The sequence below is a fragment of the Meriones unguiculatus genome, chromosome 12 (genome assembly GCF_030254825.1).
Source record: "Meriones unguiculatus strain TT.TT164.6M chromosome 12, Bangor_MerUng_6.1, whole genome shotgun sequence".
Taxonomy (NCBI): domain Eukaryota; kingdom Metazoa; phylum Chordata; class Mammalia; order Rodentia; family Muridae; genus Meriones; species Meriones unguiculatus.
In genome coordinates, this window is record NC_083360.1 from 34,227,425 (window position 1) to 34,242,335 (window position 14,911).

Below are 14,911 nucleotides of genomic sequence, written 5' to 3' on the forward strand. Positions count from 1 at the left end.
ACAATTTTTAAATCTTTTACATGGTCGCAGTGACAAACTTTTCGGTGTACATATTTCATCACAATAAAAAAAGGGAGAGAGTGACTCGTAAGCATTCTGTTTTCACAGCGAGGGCAGGCTTTTTACTTCCTTAATTGCAATTACACTCTGTCCTCTCACGCCAGTTTTTACTGGCAGGGCTTTGCATGGTTGCTGATACTACGCCAGTACCACGTGGCACCTGAGCAGGGCCAGAGCACTGAAGTACTCCTTGACTGTTCCCGAACTGGAGCCAAACCCAGGGAAGCCACGGCAAAAGGCTAGTTTTGACACATCAGTTAAACAAAGGGACTCACACTGGCTGGAGATTTATTTGCTGTGACTCCTCACCCCAGTGTGATGCTCCAGATGCCTCCAAGTCCCACTGTTAGGAGAAGACAGGGAGATACAAAAGCTACAGCAGGAGGAGCCATTGGCAGTTTCCCATGAGAAAAGGAATGCAATATCTATGAAGTTTTTTACTTTTATTTTTATTTTTGAGGGGGGAACCCTATAAGCTCGGCTTGAAAAGTCTTTGATCATTCAAACCAAAACCAAGCTAATTCTCGGGCCCCACATATTATGGGCTGGCTGTGGAAGGAAGTGTACACCCATGGTGCCCATGGCTCTTCCAAAGGCGGGGATGAGGCGGGGAGTGTGGGATCTCCCCACAGGGGAGCAAGGGTTCTCAGGAATGCACTCCCCCTGCCCACCCAGCCCCTGCATGGTTCTACATCCTCATTGCTATGGGGTTTTGTTTCTCATTCTCTCCCTTTCCAAATTGTAACTGACACTTAAGTTTGGGTCTTAAGTGTCCTCCCAAGATCCAATAGGGATAGGAAACCCTTTACGTCACAAGGGGTTGGGGATGAGCCCCTTGAGGGTGCAATGTGAGTCCAGCCTTTTCTCCTTTTCTCTTCTTCTTCTTCTTCTTCTTCTTCTTCTTCTTCTTCTTCTTCTTCTTCTTCTTCTTCTTCTTCTTCTTCTTCTTCTTTCTTCTTCTTCTTCTTCTTCTTCTTCTTCTTCTTCTTCTTCTTCTTCTTCTTCTTCTTCTTCTTCTTCTTCTTCACCTTCTAGTCACAAGATGAGTGGTTTTATTCCATTACAGTCTCACACCAGAACTGTGTCACAAGTCCCCAGGAGCAGGACTAACCAACCAATCAAGGATGGAGACAGTTTTAAAACTGCAAGCCAAAGTCAACCTTTTCTTTGTATAAGCTGATTGTGAGCCGGTGGTGCATGCCTGTAATCCCAGCACTCAGGGAGGCAGAGGCAGGCCTCTGTGCGTTCAAGGCCAGCCTGGTCTACAAAGCAAGTCTAGGACAGCCAAGGCTGTCCTCGAAAAAATGTTGCTTATGTCAAGTACTTATTGCAGTGATGGAAACCTAACAAAGCTAATCCATAGTGGATTGTTAATGAGCTTCTCATTTGCGATGACTACCAATAAGCAGCATTGTCGGCACACATGGAGAGCCCTGGCTGTCTCCTGCCTCTGAGATCCTGTTCTTTGCCTTGGATGCAGGAGCTGCATGGATTGATGTGTATTCTATGTGTGAGAAGAAAGTGTGCATGGGTGTGTGAATTGAGGCACACAGAGGCATGGGCTATGGAAGAGGTCATGACCTGTGGGCCCAAATACATGAACTCTTCATCCACTATGATAATGATGATGATGAGCTCCTGGCTACTATGTCTTTCTCAGCTTCCTTTGCAGAAAGCTGACAAGCGATCATATAATGTCTAGGTCCACATGCTGACGAAGAGAGTATCTCTGCCTACCTTTCCTCGGCTAGACACGGACGATGATTTAGCTTTAGGGAATGGGCACAGCCGTGGAATTGAAGAAGCCTGGATTCCCAAGTCTGTGGAGAACCCCCCAGCTGTCAAAGCTCCCACACCGAACCACATGGTGGGTCTTATATAAGATTGGTTACAGTAATGAAGTGTGTCCTAATTAGCACCAGTGCCTGGACTTAATGATGAGCAAGAGATCTGAACAGTATACAAGATCACTCATTCCTTCAGTACTGCTGAGAACCAAGTTTGTGCTCTCTAAGATTACAAAAAGGACTTGTTTCTTTTATCTGTCTTTCTCTATACCTGTCTGTCTGTCTGTCTACCTATATTTTTTGCAGTACTCAGGACTGTGTTTAGGAAATATGAAACACTTTTCGGCTTTGTGCAATAATCATGCTGATCTCCTCCATCTTGTACCAGCTTTAGTCACATGTGCTGCAGAAGCAAGAACTTCTAGAAACTGACGTTTGACTTCCGGGGAGTTTAGTGTCTAGCAAATAAGAGAGATGGTTTAGTAGAAATCCAAACTGGTAGCTTCTCCCTCCCACTCCTTGGCTGCTCAAGGACTGCCAATACCATGAATGACTCAGTAGCTGTCCAGATCGGGAAGTTTGTGACCAAGAGTCCACTGCCAAGAAAACAAATGGTCCTGGATAGCCTTCACCCTGGGAAGGCAATGGTACCAAACACAGAGATTCAGCCAAAGCTAGCCAAACTGTACAAAACCACATCAGTTGTCATCTCTGTATTTAAATTCGGAACTCACTTTGGTGGCGGCAAGGCCTTGTGATTATGCATGAGCCTAACACAGACTTGCAAGACTCATGGCCTTTATGAGAAGAAAAAGACTCTGAGAAAACTGAAAGCGACACAGAACAGAAAGGGAGGTGCCACTGTGGTGGTGGCTGTGGTGGTGCTGACAAAAAGTGAGCTGGAGGCTGGATAACAGCTAAGGGAGTAGAGTCTGTGATGACCTCATCCTCTGTCATGGCATCAATCTCTAAACAGAGGACCAGTAAACTGTAAAGCTTAGAAAAGAAAAGAAAAAGAAAAAAAGAGAACTTTTTCAACGGGCACACCGACTGTAGGGTCTTCTTCAGAGAGACTGTGAATTCTTTTTGTTGCTGTTTATTTGTTTTATTTTGTTTTAAACAGGATCTCACTATGTTACTCTGGCTGTCTTAGAACTCACTCTATAGGCCTTGACCTCACAGAGATCTGACTGTCTCTGGCTGCTGAATGCTAGAGATTAAAGGTGTGGGCCAGCATGCTGAGACTGTGGGGTTTCTTTGGACACAGCTGGGTCCTGTTTCTTAAGCCCTCTCTTGTAGCCCCTGTGTAGGAGGCGGCAGCAGACTGGGGGCAAAGTTTGATCTCCAGAATAAAACAAAAAATACACTTCCGAAAGCCATGCTGGTGACTTGGGACAAGTCTGACTTACTGAATCAGTAATGACAGTCAGGAGGTTTTGGCTATCAGGGAATGAATGTGAGGGTGTGGAGGCGGGACACTGACTGGCTTGGTGTGACAGTGGGTGGACAGGGCCAGGAGAACAATTATGCCCTAACTCTGCACTTCTGTCCCCGGGACCTACTCAGAAACAAAGAGATACCTGCCTCTAAGATCTGGAAGGAGGTCTGAGCAGCGGTAGTGCACACCTTGAATCCCAGCACTGGGAGGCAGAGGCAGAGGCAGAGGCAGGCGAATCTGCCAGCCTGGTCTACAGAGTGAGTTCCAGGACAGCTAACGCTACACAGAGAAACCCTGTCTCAAAACAAACAATCAAACAACAGCAAATAAAGATCAACAACAGCAATAAAAAGACCTGGAAGGAGGGACAAATACATAGCAGGAGTCAGGGTGACAGGGTGAGAGATGCTGGGGTGTAGGCCATGGCAGCAGAGGGTGTGGACACAGTTCACGGAAACAAATGAGGACTTATGCTCCCAGGATCTGTGGACAGCCGCTCACCTCATCGAGAACACCCCTGGTGGGATGACTGGGGCCGGAACACTTAAAGAGCCTCAATAAAGAGGCAGCATCCCTGATTTAAAAGAAAACGCCCCCAAAGAATGCCCAATATGGACAACAAAAACATGTAGTGTCATTAGCCAAAAGCTAAGCGGAAGTTAAGATCACACTGACATGCCATTGCATAGCCCCAGGAGGCCTCTGACTTAAAACATGGACCCAAGCAGAAAGTGGGAGGATGCTCGGCGGACGGGGCCCTCTGACTGTGTGCTGGGAAAGACAAATGCTACCTCGGGTCTGGAAACCAGTTTGGCAGTTTCTTCTGAGGTTGGATGCCGGCTCCCACAATGTCATTCCGCGCATTTGCTCGCCAAATGAACACCCATGTGCACACAAACGCTGGTGCTAGAATGTTCACAGAAGCTTTGCTCATGAAAGCTTTGGCTGGGAACAGCCCAGGTGCTGACATTGCTGAGTGGTGGGAAGGGGCAAAGAGCAACGTGCTGCTGACACAGCAAAGCTCATTGCCAAGGAAAGAGCCGGACACAGCGGACTGTACTCAAGAGCTCTACTTACTGATGGAAAAGGCAAATCTAAAGGAGAAAGCAGTCAATTTCTAAGGACTGGAGTAGGTGAAATGATTGACAGCAAAAAGTCAGGATGGAGGGGCCTTTTGGAGTGATGGAAGGAGTCTTTTTTTTTTTTACTGTTTTGTTTTTGGAGATAAGTGTTTGAGTGTGTGTGTGTGTGTGTGTGTGTGTGTGTAGCTGGCCTCAAACTCAGAGATTTGCCTGCCTCTGCCTCCCGAGCGCCGGGATTAAATTATGTACCACCACTGCCCAGCTCAAAAGAAGGAGTCTTGATGGTGATGGTGGTTACATTTGACCAAATTCATCAAATGGTATCTACAAAGGTGGGTTTTACGTTTTGGTTTTGAGTTTTTGAGGTGAGGCAGGTCTTGCTATGGAGCTGAATCTGGCCTTGAACTCCTGAGCCTCTGGGATTACAAGTGGGCATCACCACATCTGGCTCAAAGAAGTGGATTTCATTGCAGTAATATTATACATACATTTAGAAGGAAGAGCAGAGGGTGATGCCAGGTACAGCGGTCTCCTGGAAGGCCTTTTGGACATCTAGGACCATGGAAGGATTATAGTTAAGGAGTAGGAAGGAAAATGCGTTTACGGCTGGGGATCTCCACAGCATGAGGAACTGTATCAAAGGGGTGTTGTTCCAGCTCTGGCACTGGCATGTAGGGCCAGGGAGGGCGGTCTCAGAGCTAGTAGAAGTCTCTTTCTAGCTTCCTCCCATGAGCAATTCATACTTCCAAAACTGCTGTGCCAATCCTTATCAAACAGGAATCTGATGCCAGAGCACTCCACAGAACTGCATAGGGATTTGAACAGAAATTCTGCCATTCACACAAGATTTTCTGGCTTCACTGGGCTAAGGCTATCTGAGCCCTAAAAGGACTCTGGTCAAGAGAGCCAGGGCTTCCTGGAAGTCAGGCTGCCTCTGCTGAATGGGAGAGTGAGTTCCCTGAAAACCAAGCCCCCAGCAGGAGCCCCTCTTCTTTGTATTCGGTCTTAGGCCGAACCTCAGTTGGTGACCTTGAGTATTGGAGCCCACCATTGTTCTCCTTGTCTAGGGTTACAGTCTTTTATTCTGTAAGGAGGGGGCAGGGGAGCAGGAAACTCTGCCTCCGGCAGGCCCAGAGCCCCAGGCCTGGCCCCTCTTGAGTACCCAGTGTTCAGCAAACCCTTCTGTCATCCAGAGGCTGGTGCAACCTGGAGATGTGCCTGTAACTGGTCTCTGGTCTTACTTGTCTGATGTCCTGTGACTTTGAACTGCTGTGGCCTGAAATAGCTCCTTGGCTGTGCTTCTAAAATGGAAAAGACACCCTTTCTTTCTTTCTTTCTTTCTTTCTTTCTTTCTTTCTTTCTTTCTTTCTTTCTCTCTCTCTCTCTCTCTCTCTCTCTCTCTCTCTCTCTCTCTTTCTTTCCTTTTTTCGTTGTTGTTCCTGCCTGACTACAGGGCAGTGATTCTCAACATGAGGGTGGCAGCCTCTTTGGGGATGTCTATCAAGCCTTTCACAAAGGTCTCCTAAGACCATCGGAAAACACAGATATTTACATTATGATTCGTAATAGTAGCAAAACTACAGTTATGAAGTAGCAAGGAAAAGAATTTTGTGGCTGGAGATCACCACAACATGAAGAACTGTTGTAGCATTGGGAAGGCTAAGAAGGCTTCCGGGCCACAAACCTGTCCGCCTTGTCCTCTCTGTCCTCTTTGGCTGATTGCCTCATAGGCCACGAGACATCTGGGAGATGTGGTGACAGAAGCCTCTCCCTGTGGGGATCCAGTGAAGCCCTTATGGACGTTGCCATGTCAAGGACCCCAGCATCCCAGCCCCACTGGCGCAGTAAAGCCTTCCCTGGGCGAGGCTCAGAGGAATGGCAGTCTCCCTCTGGTCTGTGCGTGGATACTGATAGTTTGTGCAGAAAATAGCCACTGTAGCTTCCCCCTGGACGTTTCCCTCTGAAGACTGCTCCCACTCAGGGCAGCTGAACCCCCCTTCTTGCTCATCCGTGTGCATTATCCACACCTCCCTGCTTAGCCATGTGTACCAAACAAACCAAGCTCCTGAGTGCTGCGGCTCCTCCATCCAAGAGTGTGGTGCTCCCGAGCCCAGCTTTTCTGTATGCCCAAGTGTTTGTCTTTTCTTCGGTCCCTCTCCACTCTGTCAGGTCAGTCTCTGGAGCCACACAAGGACAAGGAACCACACACTTTTGCTTCTGGAAGTTTTCTCAGTCTGTTTGTGCCTGTGGCGCTTGTGACACAGCTGGCAGCCATTGAGGGGAAGGTCAGGAGAATCAGGAAAGCTAACCTGAGCCTTTCTGAGACTGGAAACCATGGGCCTCTAGGCTGTTGGCCAGGTAACACGACAAACCTTCAGATGCGCTCAGTTTAATTGGGTATCTGGAACAGCACAACATCCCTAATGGACAGAGTGGCATTAACAAGTCATCCCTAGGCTTCAGGGAGAGGAAGTAAATAAATGGAAACAAGGTGAAGTGGGCATCAAGAGTGACCCTGGATGGATCAGGAGGGAGGAGGCCAGGCACTCGAGTGAGGAAGAAAAGGAGAGCTCCCTGCAAGGTGATGGAACTCTGTGTCACACCGGAAGAGGGCTAACACTAGCTTTCCGGGGAAAGGCCCAAGTGTTAGCTTTTTCTGTGTTCTATGTCTTGTAAACACTCCAACCTGACAGCACTTGAGGGAGCTGAGCAGAGACAGCACCAGGTCTAAGCTACTTTTCTGCTGCTGAGATAAAATACCCTGACAAAAGCAGCTTGATGGAGAAAGGGCTCATCGTGGCTTGCAGGTCTAGGAGGATACAATCCTTCCTGTGGGAAGACATGGCAGCAGGCACGGATAGCATGGGGGTAGAAGCAGGAGGTTGGATGGTCACATTGTGTCTACAGTCAGGAATCAGAGGGTAAATAGGAAATAGGACAAAGCTATCTGCCCTTGAGGTCCACTTTCAGTGGCCCACTTCCTTCACGGAGGCTCCACCTCCTAAATGTTCCACAACCTTCCCAAACAGTGCCACCAGCTGGAGACCAAGTGTCCAAACATTTGAGCCTATGGAGGACAGTTTACATTAAACCACAACAAGCTCCCCTCTGAACCCCCAAGATTTGCTCACAGAACCCTTTCTCCTAAGCCAAGGTTTGCTTTTTCTGCCAAATTGGCCCCAACCCAAGAATTTCCATAGACTTCCAATCCTCCAGCTTCACAGAAGCCACTTCACCCAGTTCCAAGAGGCTGACATTCTCAATGTCTTAATGGAGTGGGCTGGGCTATGCCTAAACAAGTTGAGGAAGATATCCGCTCTACTTGCCGACTTTCTCTAGATAATCTCAGCCAAGGTGCCCCTCTTAGACTTCCTGATGAATGAACAGCTCAGGATGTTTGCAGCCATTAAAAAAATGGTGTGTGTGTGTGTGTGTGTGTGTGTGTGTGTGTGTGTGTGTGGTTTTGTGCATGCCTGAGAAAATAAGAGAACAATTTGAGGAGTCAGCTGTCTCCTTCTATCCTGTAGACTCTGGATCCAATTCGGGTCAGCAGGCTTGTCCATGAGGACATTTGTCCGCTGAGCCATCTCACTGGCCTTGCCACCTTAGTGTGTTGAGAGACAAGGTTTCTGATTTGGCTAAACTAGCTGGTCAGTGAGCTCATGGATCCTCCTGGCTCCAGTTTCCCAGCTCTGGGATTTCAGCTGTGTGGCGCCATGATGGGCTTTTCTTTGAGTGCCGGGCTTGCAGCCTCAGTCCTCATGCTTTCTCAGCAAGAACTTTACTGACTGAGACACCTCCCTAGCCCCCTTTTCAGCCAGTTTGCAAATGTGTTCGAGAGCCAGTTTACTGATGGCAGGGTTAGTCCATAGGAGCCCAACACTCCAGAGTTAAAGTGAGAAAAAGTATGGTGCCTACCCAGAAATCATCACTACAATGCTCTCTAGGTAAAGCAGGTCACTAAATATTTACACATGACATAAACCATTTTAAAAATCACCTACCTAGTTACTTAACACTTGATAAGCTCTATGATGGGCGTGCTTGCATGTATGAACACTCATCTCACTCATTGTAAATATTTCTGTGGTTACTGTGTGTGGCTGCTGGGTGTGGCCTCTCCCAAACAGCTCAACAAATGTACTCACTCCTGAGACTTGGTCTTCAAATGTAATCAGCTCACCCAGAAAGACTTGAAGAGTTACTTAAATTTGGCAAAGAAAATACAGTGCCCATCGGCTATCTGGGACATTTGTTGTTGTTGTTGTTGTTGATATGAAATGCAAACCTGAGTATTCAGATTTTGTATTCACCAAATCTGGAAGCTGTGGCCTCTTCCCAGAGACTCCAGTAGCCAGTGACTACAGGAGTGCAAAGGCTGGGCCTGCCTCAGAGGGACTCCTAATCAGAGGTACTGAATCCTCACCTCAGGTTCTGCTTTTATGACCCAGTGAGTCAGTACCAGGGCAGTCCTGGCAGTCTGTCAATGCGAGGCCCTCTCACGGCAATGAAAGGGGCACCGGGAGTCCTTGGCACACGGAAGCAGTCAAATGTCAAGATTGGTTATGGGGAGCAGGCCAGGCGGTAGACAGCCGACTCCTGTCTCCATGGATTCTGCATCAGTAGGTCTCTCTCTCCTGTATTCAGGAGCTGGAAGACCCCATAAATATTTCAACTTTAGAGCCCTCACAGGACAAACAACCAAGGGAAGATATTCCCTTCTGCTGAACCTTCCCGGGGCAGGCTGCTCAGAAAGGCAACACTGGACAGGAAGTCTGAAGATGCGCACCCCATTCTCAGCACATCAAAGGCATCCATGCAAGGAGCTCCCTCCCCCACACACCCGGCCCGGGGGCTCACTGGGCCATGCAGGAGGCTTTAGTAAGAAAGGCTGTGACTTCAGGCATGTCTGAGAACTACCCACCGTCTTCCTTTATCCTCTTTAACGCTGTCCCCCGTGTGGTTACTTTACATTTAAATGTAATAATGTAATTAAAATTTAGTGTGTAAAGTTAGCTCTTCTCATCCCTGGCGGGGGGAGCGCATTCCAAGACCCTCAGTGGTTGCCTGAAGACTAAAAGCCCTATATATACTTTGTTTCTCCTATTTAGTCATTCCTATAATGAAGTTTAATTTATAAGTTTGGCATAGGAAGAGGCTAACAGTGATAACTAACAACAAAACAGTCCATGATAATAACGAAATATTCCACGATGAATGTTCTTTTGAGACACGCCGCCCAGTGCATTCCCCCTTCTCCTGTGAGGAGGTGATTGCAAACCTGTGTAACGAGCTGGAGGGAGTGAGTGACACTAGGCATCAGGAAGCAGTTAGGCTACCACACAAATGCTACTGGAACACAAGTTTGAGATATGTGTCAATCAGTCTGATAACATGCTTCTAAATGACCACTGGGCAGGCAGTAAACACAGCCTGTACTATACATTACTAATCAGTGAACCATGGCTACACTTGACAAAAGTATGATTTACAAAAAAAAAAAAAAAAAAAAAAAAAAAAGGATGTGATACATCATACTACACAGAACAACATACAATTTTAAGCTTGTTTTGGGGACTGGAGAGATGGCGCAGAGGTTAAGAACACTCGCTGTTCTTCCGAAGGTCCTGAGTTCAATTCCCAGCAACCACATGGTGGCTCAGAACCATCTATAGTAAGATCTGGTGTGCAGGCAGAATGTTGTATAAATAATAAATAAATCTTTAAGGAAAAAAAAAAGAGTAGGTACAGCCCTTGCAAAGGATCAGAGTTCAGTTCCCAGCGCCCATGTCAGATGGCTCATAAATGCCTGTAAGTCCAGCTCCAGGGGACCCAATGGCCTCTTCTAGACTCTGAGGGCATTCGGGCTCACATGTGCACATCCCCAGACACAGATATACACATGCACATAATGAAAAGTAAGAAGTGAATCTTTGAAACTTATTATTGGCTTATTTATGGATTTGCCTCATAATATTTTGGCCACAGGTAAATGAAATCAAAGTGTAACTGCCCCAGGGGGTGTGGCATGGGCTTGACTGTATCTGTTGTTGACAAGAGAAAGTTCTCAAATCCAGTGAGCTAATAATGTTATAGGGGCGATGGGACTGGAGGGAGAGTCAGGGACTGGAGGGAGAGTCAGGGACAAGCTCGTGGTTGAGAGGGGAGTTTAAGGTGGGACACAGGACGGTATAAGAGGCAGAGTTACGGTTTCCTAAAGATGTCCCAAGTCTTGGAATCTGTGAATATATCGCCTTATGTGCTAGGAAAGATTTGGCAGGTGTGATTTAGGGACTTGAGATGAGATGATCCCGGATTATCTGTTTGGGCCAGTGTTGTCACGAGGGGCAGGAGAGGCAGAGGTTATGTGATGCTGGAAGCAGAGGTGAGAAAGATGTAGATGCCACCTGGACTATGGAAGTAAGGATGGGGGAGCCCCGGAATGTGGCTGGGTGTAGGGGCTTGAAGGAGAAGAAGAGCCTTCTTCTGTGGTGTCTGAAAAGGGCTGGTCCTGCCAGCATCTTTATTTCAACCCCGGGAGATCGTTTTAGACTGCAGAACTTTAACATAACTAGCGTGTGCTGTTTGAAGCTCTGATGCTTGTGGCAGCTTTCCCTGGTACAACAGGAGTCTCCCATTACACGGGGTAGGACCCGTAGGTCCGGTGAGCTCAGGGTCCACATGTCTGCCCAGTCCGCAGTGAGGCTATCAGCCCTGCCCTTGACCATTCTGACAGGCTGTTCTCCTTCTTCCTTTTGGCAGCTAGTGGAGGTAAACATCACTGTTCTAATTAATCAGTGATTACTCATAGGCCCAAAGAAGCCAAGAAGCAGCCTCCAGACTCAGCCTGGCCTCTCTTCCCAGTGAGGTCCAGACATCACCTCATACCATATTGGGGAGGGAAAGAGAAGCACAGATCTGGCCTGTAGCCGAAGGAGATTCCATCTGGCAGGACCCAGGTGGAGCAAGTCAGTAGCTGAGGCTACAGGGAACTAGAGGTTTGGGTACTCGAATCCTATGGAGATAAGAACAGGAATTAGGAAGCTGATGGGTCTGGGGGAAGTGGGGTAGTTCATCTAATACCTTCTGACTCCAGTCCTGATGGCAACATCTTGCTTCATTAACGAATGAGAGTCTACATGTTCCCAGCTTGGCCAAACCAGGGACCCCTATGCACACACTAAACACAGACAAACACATCTATGTGTGTGCTTTAGAGACTCTTGAACCGCCCCCCCCCCAAAAAAAAAGGCCCTGGGAAGCCAGGGCATGGACAGTAGCTTACAAGGAGAGTTGACCCTGCAGTTCAATAAAGAGGAGGGATAGGAACTAAACAGGAAGGCATCCAGATGCATATAAGAAAAAGCCCATCTCCCTTCTAGTGGGTAATGTCCAGACCTCAAATGGGTGTCATGCCTTTCTTGAAGTGTTTCATTGCCTACCGGGAAGCAGGTAGACGCATGCAGACACTCCATAGTTTCTTTCTCACTTTGGAGACGTCACCAGATCTCCAACCCATGCGTCCTCCCTTTTCTGTCGTCAGCCACGTTGTGCCAAAGGCACCAGCGTTCTTCCCCCAAGTGTCAGGAAGTGGTCCTCCTGCTTGGCATTTCTTAGCTAAACCAAAGCAGTAGTGGCAGGCACGTGTGGGACTTGGTTGGGGTCCTAGCCTACTTGCACCACGTGGTCCCTCTTGCTCAGGCTGCTCTGGCTGTTTTTCTCCTAATATCATTAGCTCTGCCAGAAGCAGGCTAGGGGGTAGTTATGCTGAGCTTGCCATTTCACACAAAGAGGAGAGAAGCCAGGAGAAAATGTGCCCCAGGTGACTGAATCCTGCTCACTCCAGAATGGGAGAGATGAGTGTGCTCTCCATTCATGTTTCACAGCAAAAACGCAGTCCTCATCTCTTTCCTTGCTCACTGCTCAGCCCAGGGCCAGCACTGACATCTGTAACTCTCTGTTGTTGGGAAGGGGACTGCTGTGTGCTTCTCATCATGGAGCAAAAGCCCTCAGGCCCCCTGTGAAGTGCTTCCTGAAAAGAAGAGGAGGAGGGGGAGGAGGAAGAGGAGGGAGAGGAGGATGAGGAGAAGGAGGAAGAGGAGAAGGAGACCTTTGACTTGTAAGTGTTCAATGCAACCTTAAAATCAGGCAGTCAGGCAGTCGGTTCATCCCACTAACCCTTCAGGCAACTGAACATCCTAATAGAATCTCTGATCCCCCTGCTTGAGAGTCTCTCAGCAGACTGCTTCCTAGACCTCTGATCAGCTCCACTCCTGGGTCAGCATGCCAGTCTGGGAAGCAGAGATCTTTCTGCTCCACAAGTGCCCCAGCCATGTCTTTCTTAAAGATCCTATACATGAAAGCAAATTCTGAGGTACAGACCCTTAGAGGAGACAGCCAAACCTGTGAATGTTCGGAACACGCAAACAGATGCTTCTAAAATGCCTCAGAGGTACATACCTTTTCCTTCTTGGCGGCCTCCATCCTGGCTCTGTCATCCAGCCTCTGTGCAGCCACCAGCCCGGGTGAGCTGGGACCCCTCAGAAGATTTCCAAAGCAAATATCCCAGGCTTCTCCCACAGAGTCACGGCCAGCACCAGGCCTCAGAGAACACAGGCTGGTTGAAGTCACAGTTTCCTCCTTTTCATTGTTCTCTTCAAGAGTCCTCTGTACCAAGGCCTCCTCAGGCCCAGCATTCTCCAGGAGGAGCCATGTGGTTCCAGGGAAAGGTCCTCAGTGTCGATTGACTTCCAGCGATGCTGAGCTGCGAGGGATTGGTGGCCTCTAGAAAGACTCAGCAGAGAAGGTCTCTCCCTCCAGTGGCTTGGAGATGGCTTTTGAGTAATGAGGCAACAGGTAACTGTCCCTCACGCCTCAGCTTTCTTCTCTGGGCTCAGGCACAGTTGATGCTTCTGTTCCAACCAGGTGTGGAGTAGATTTCTCCTGCCAGGGCCTCTGTGCTCCTGAGAGGGCCTGTGGTTCCTATGGTGACCATTCTGTCATTAGAGCTACCATGCAGAAAACTGGGACTGATGGCCGAAGGCCTCTACTCCCGTCACCATGGTGACCACTCTGTCACCCTGTCACCGCAGTGACTGCCAGCCTGGTAGACATTACCACCTGCTTAGTTCCTAGGCCAGTGCCTTGGTGCCTGTCACACTCACTAAGGAGCAGAGGCCTCTGTGTCTGAGAACCACAAGAAATGAAAAGGCATCTTGGCCTCCAGCCTGGCCATGGGCACGAGGCCCTGCTAAAGAGCTTCTCGCTGTGTTCCCTTCTTTCCCTGTCTCCTGTTCTAAAACCTGAACTGGAATGGTGGGCCTGAACCAGCCAAGCCCAGCTGGGTCCATACTACTCAAACACAGGCCCACGGGACCGTGTGTGTTTCTGCTGCTAGCCCAGGAAGCCTCAGACAGGGTGTAACTCCTAACTCCACTCTCACTATCACTGCCCAAATGCCCCTAGTGAAGTTGGCCTCTGCGGTGCAAGAGCCCTAGTTGATGGAACTGGAGGCCAGGGTGCTGGCTGAGAGTTCAAGCAGCAGCGGGTCTGGAAGAAAAGGCGGAGTTTCTGACCTGGTCAGAACCGTGGAATGCTATCTTCTCATACGCCTATTGATCATTGTGTTTCTTTTTTATTTTTAATTGTGTGTGTGAGTGTCAGGGTGTGAGTATGTGCTGTGAGTGCAGGTGCCAATGAAGGGCAGAGGTATCAGATCCCCCGGAGCTGGAGTCACAGGTGGTTGTGAGATGCCTGACATGGTTGCTGGGAACTGAACTCAGGGCCCCTGGAAGAGCAGTATGTGCTTTTATCCTGAGCCATTTCTCCAGCCCCTGTGTTTCTTCTTTTCAAAGTATTTATTAGCAGATGTAATCAGTGTACAAAATAATGGGTTTATAATGGCATGTTTATTCAAGTGTGTCATCTATTTTGACTACACAGAGAGAGAGAGAGACAGAGAGAGAGAGCCACCCTCTCTTCCCTAACTTGTTAGGGCCCTGGATTTCTTCTTTTAAGTATTATATGTTCAATAACTATGTTACTATTGAACTGTTTTCTTACTATCAATTGTGGGAACCATTTTTATATTTCATCTAAAATATCTAGTAATCTTTTGTTTGCCAAGTGTGTTGTATTTCACGGTTTGCTGCTAAAAATTACAACTTGACTAACAGCGTCTCACATCATACAGAAGTCTCCAATTTCATGGGTTCCAATCTCTCATCTGGGGGATTAATGTTTTGCTAAAGAAAGCCTTTTTCCATACCCAAGTTTTAAAACTAAAAATGCTCTTTCACATTTTATTCTAATATTTTATTTTATTATTTTTTTTTGGGAAATTAAAAGATAATTACATCATCTTTCTCTTTCCACCCATCTCTCCAACTCCTTCCATGCCTCCATTCCCACTTAGCTCTCTCTCTCTCTCTCTCTCTCTCTAATCCATGGCCTTTTTTCTCTGTTATTATTACATACATCTATATAAATAAATATATAAATATATAACTACAACCTGTTCAATCCGGTTAGTATTACTTTGTAAA

At 47.8% G+C, this 14,911-nt stretch overlaps 1 protein-coding gene across 1 annotated transcript in view; it reads right to left on the reverse strand.

The window, feature by feature from the left end:
* Gck (glucokinase) overlaps nucleotides 1–13,403 on the reverse strand; it is a 36,717-nt gene extending 23,314 nt beyond the window's left edge. Inside the window, exon 1 of the mRNA XM_060365627.1 lies at nucleotides 12,828–13,403. Coding sequence (XP_060221610.1) covers nucleotides 12,828–12,851 — 24 coding nt within the window. The 5' untranslated portion in view covers nucleotides 12,852–13,403. The remainder of the gene's footprint in view (nucleotides 1–12,827) is intronic.
* Between the last annotated feature and the right edge of the window lie 1,508 nt (nucleotides 13,404–14,911).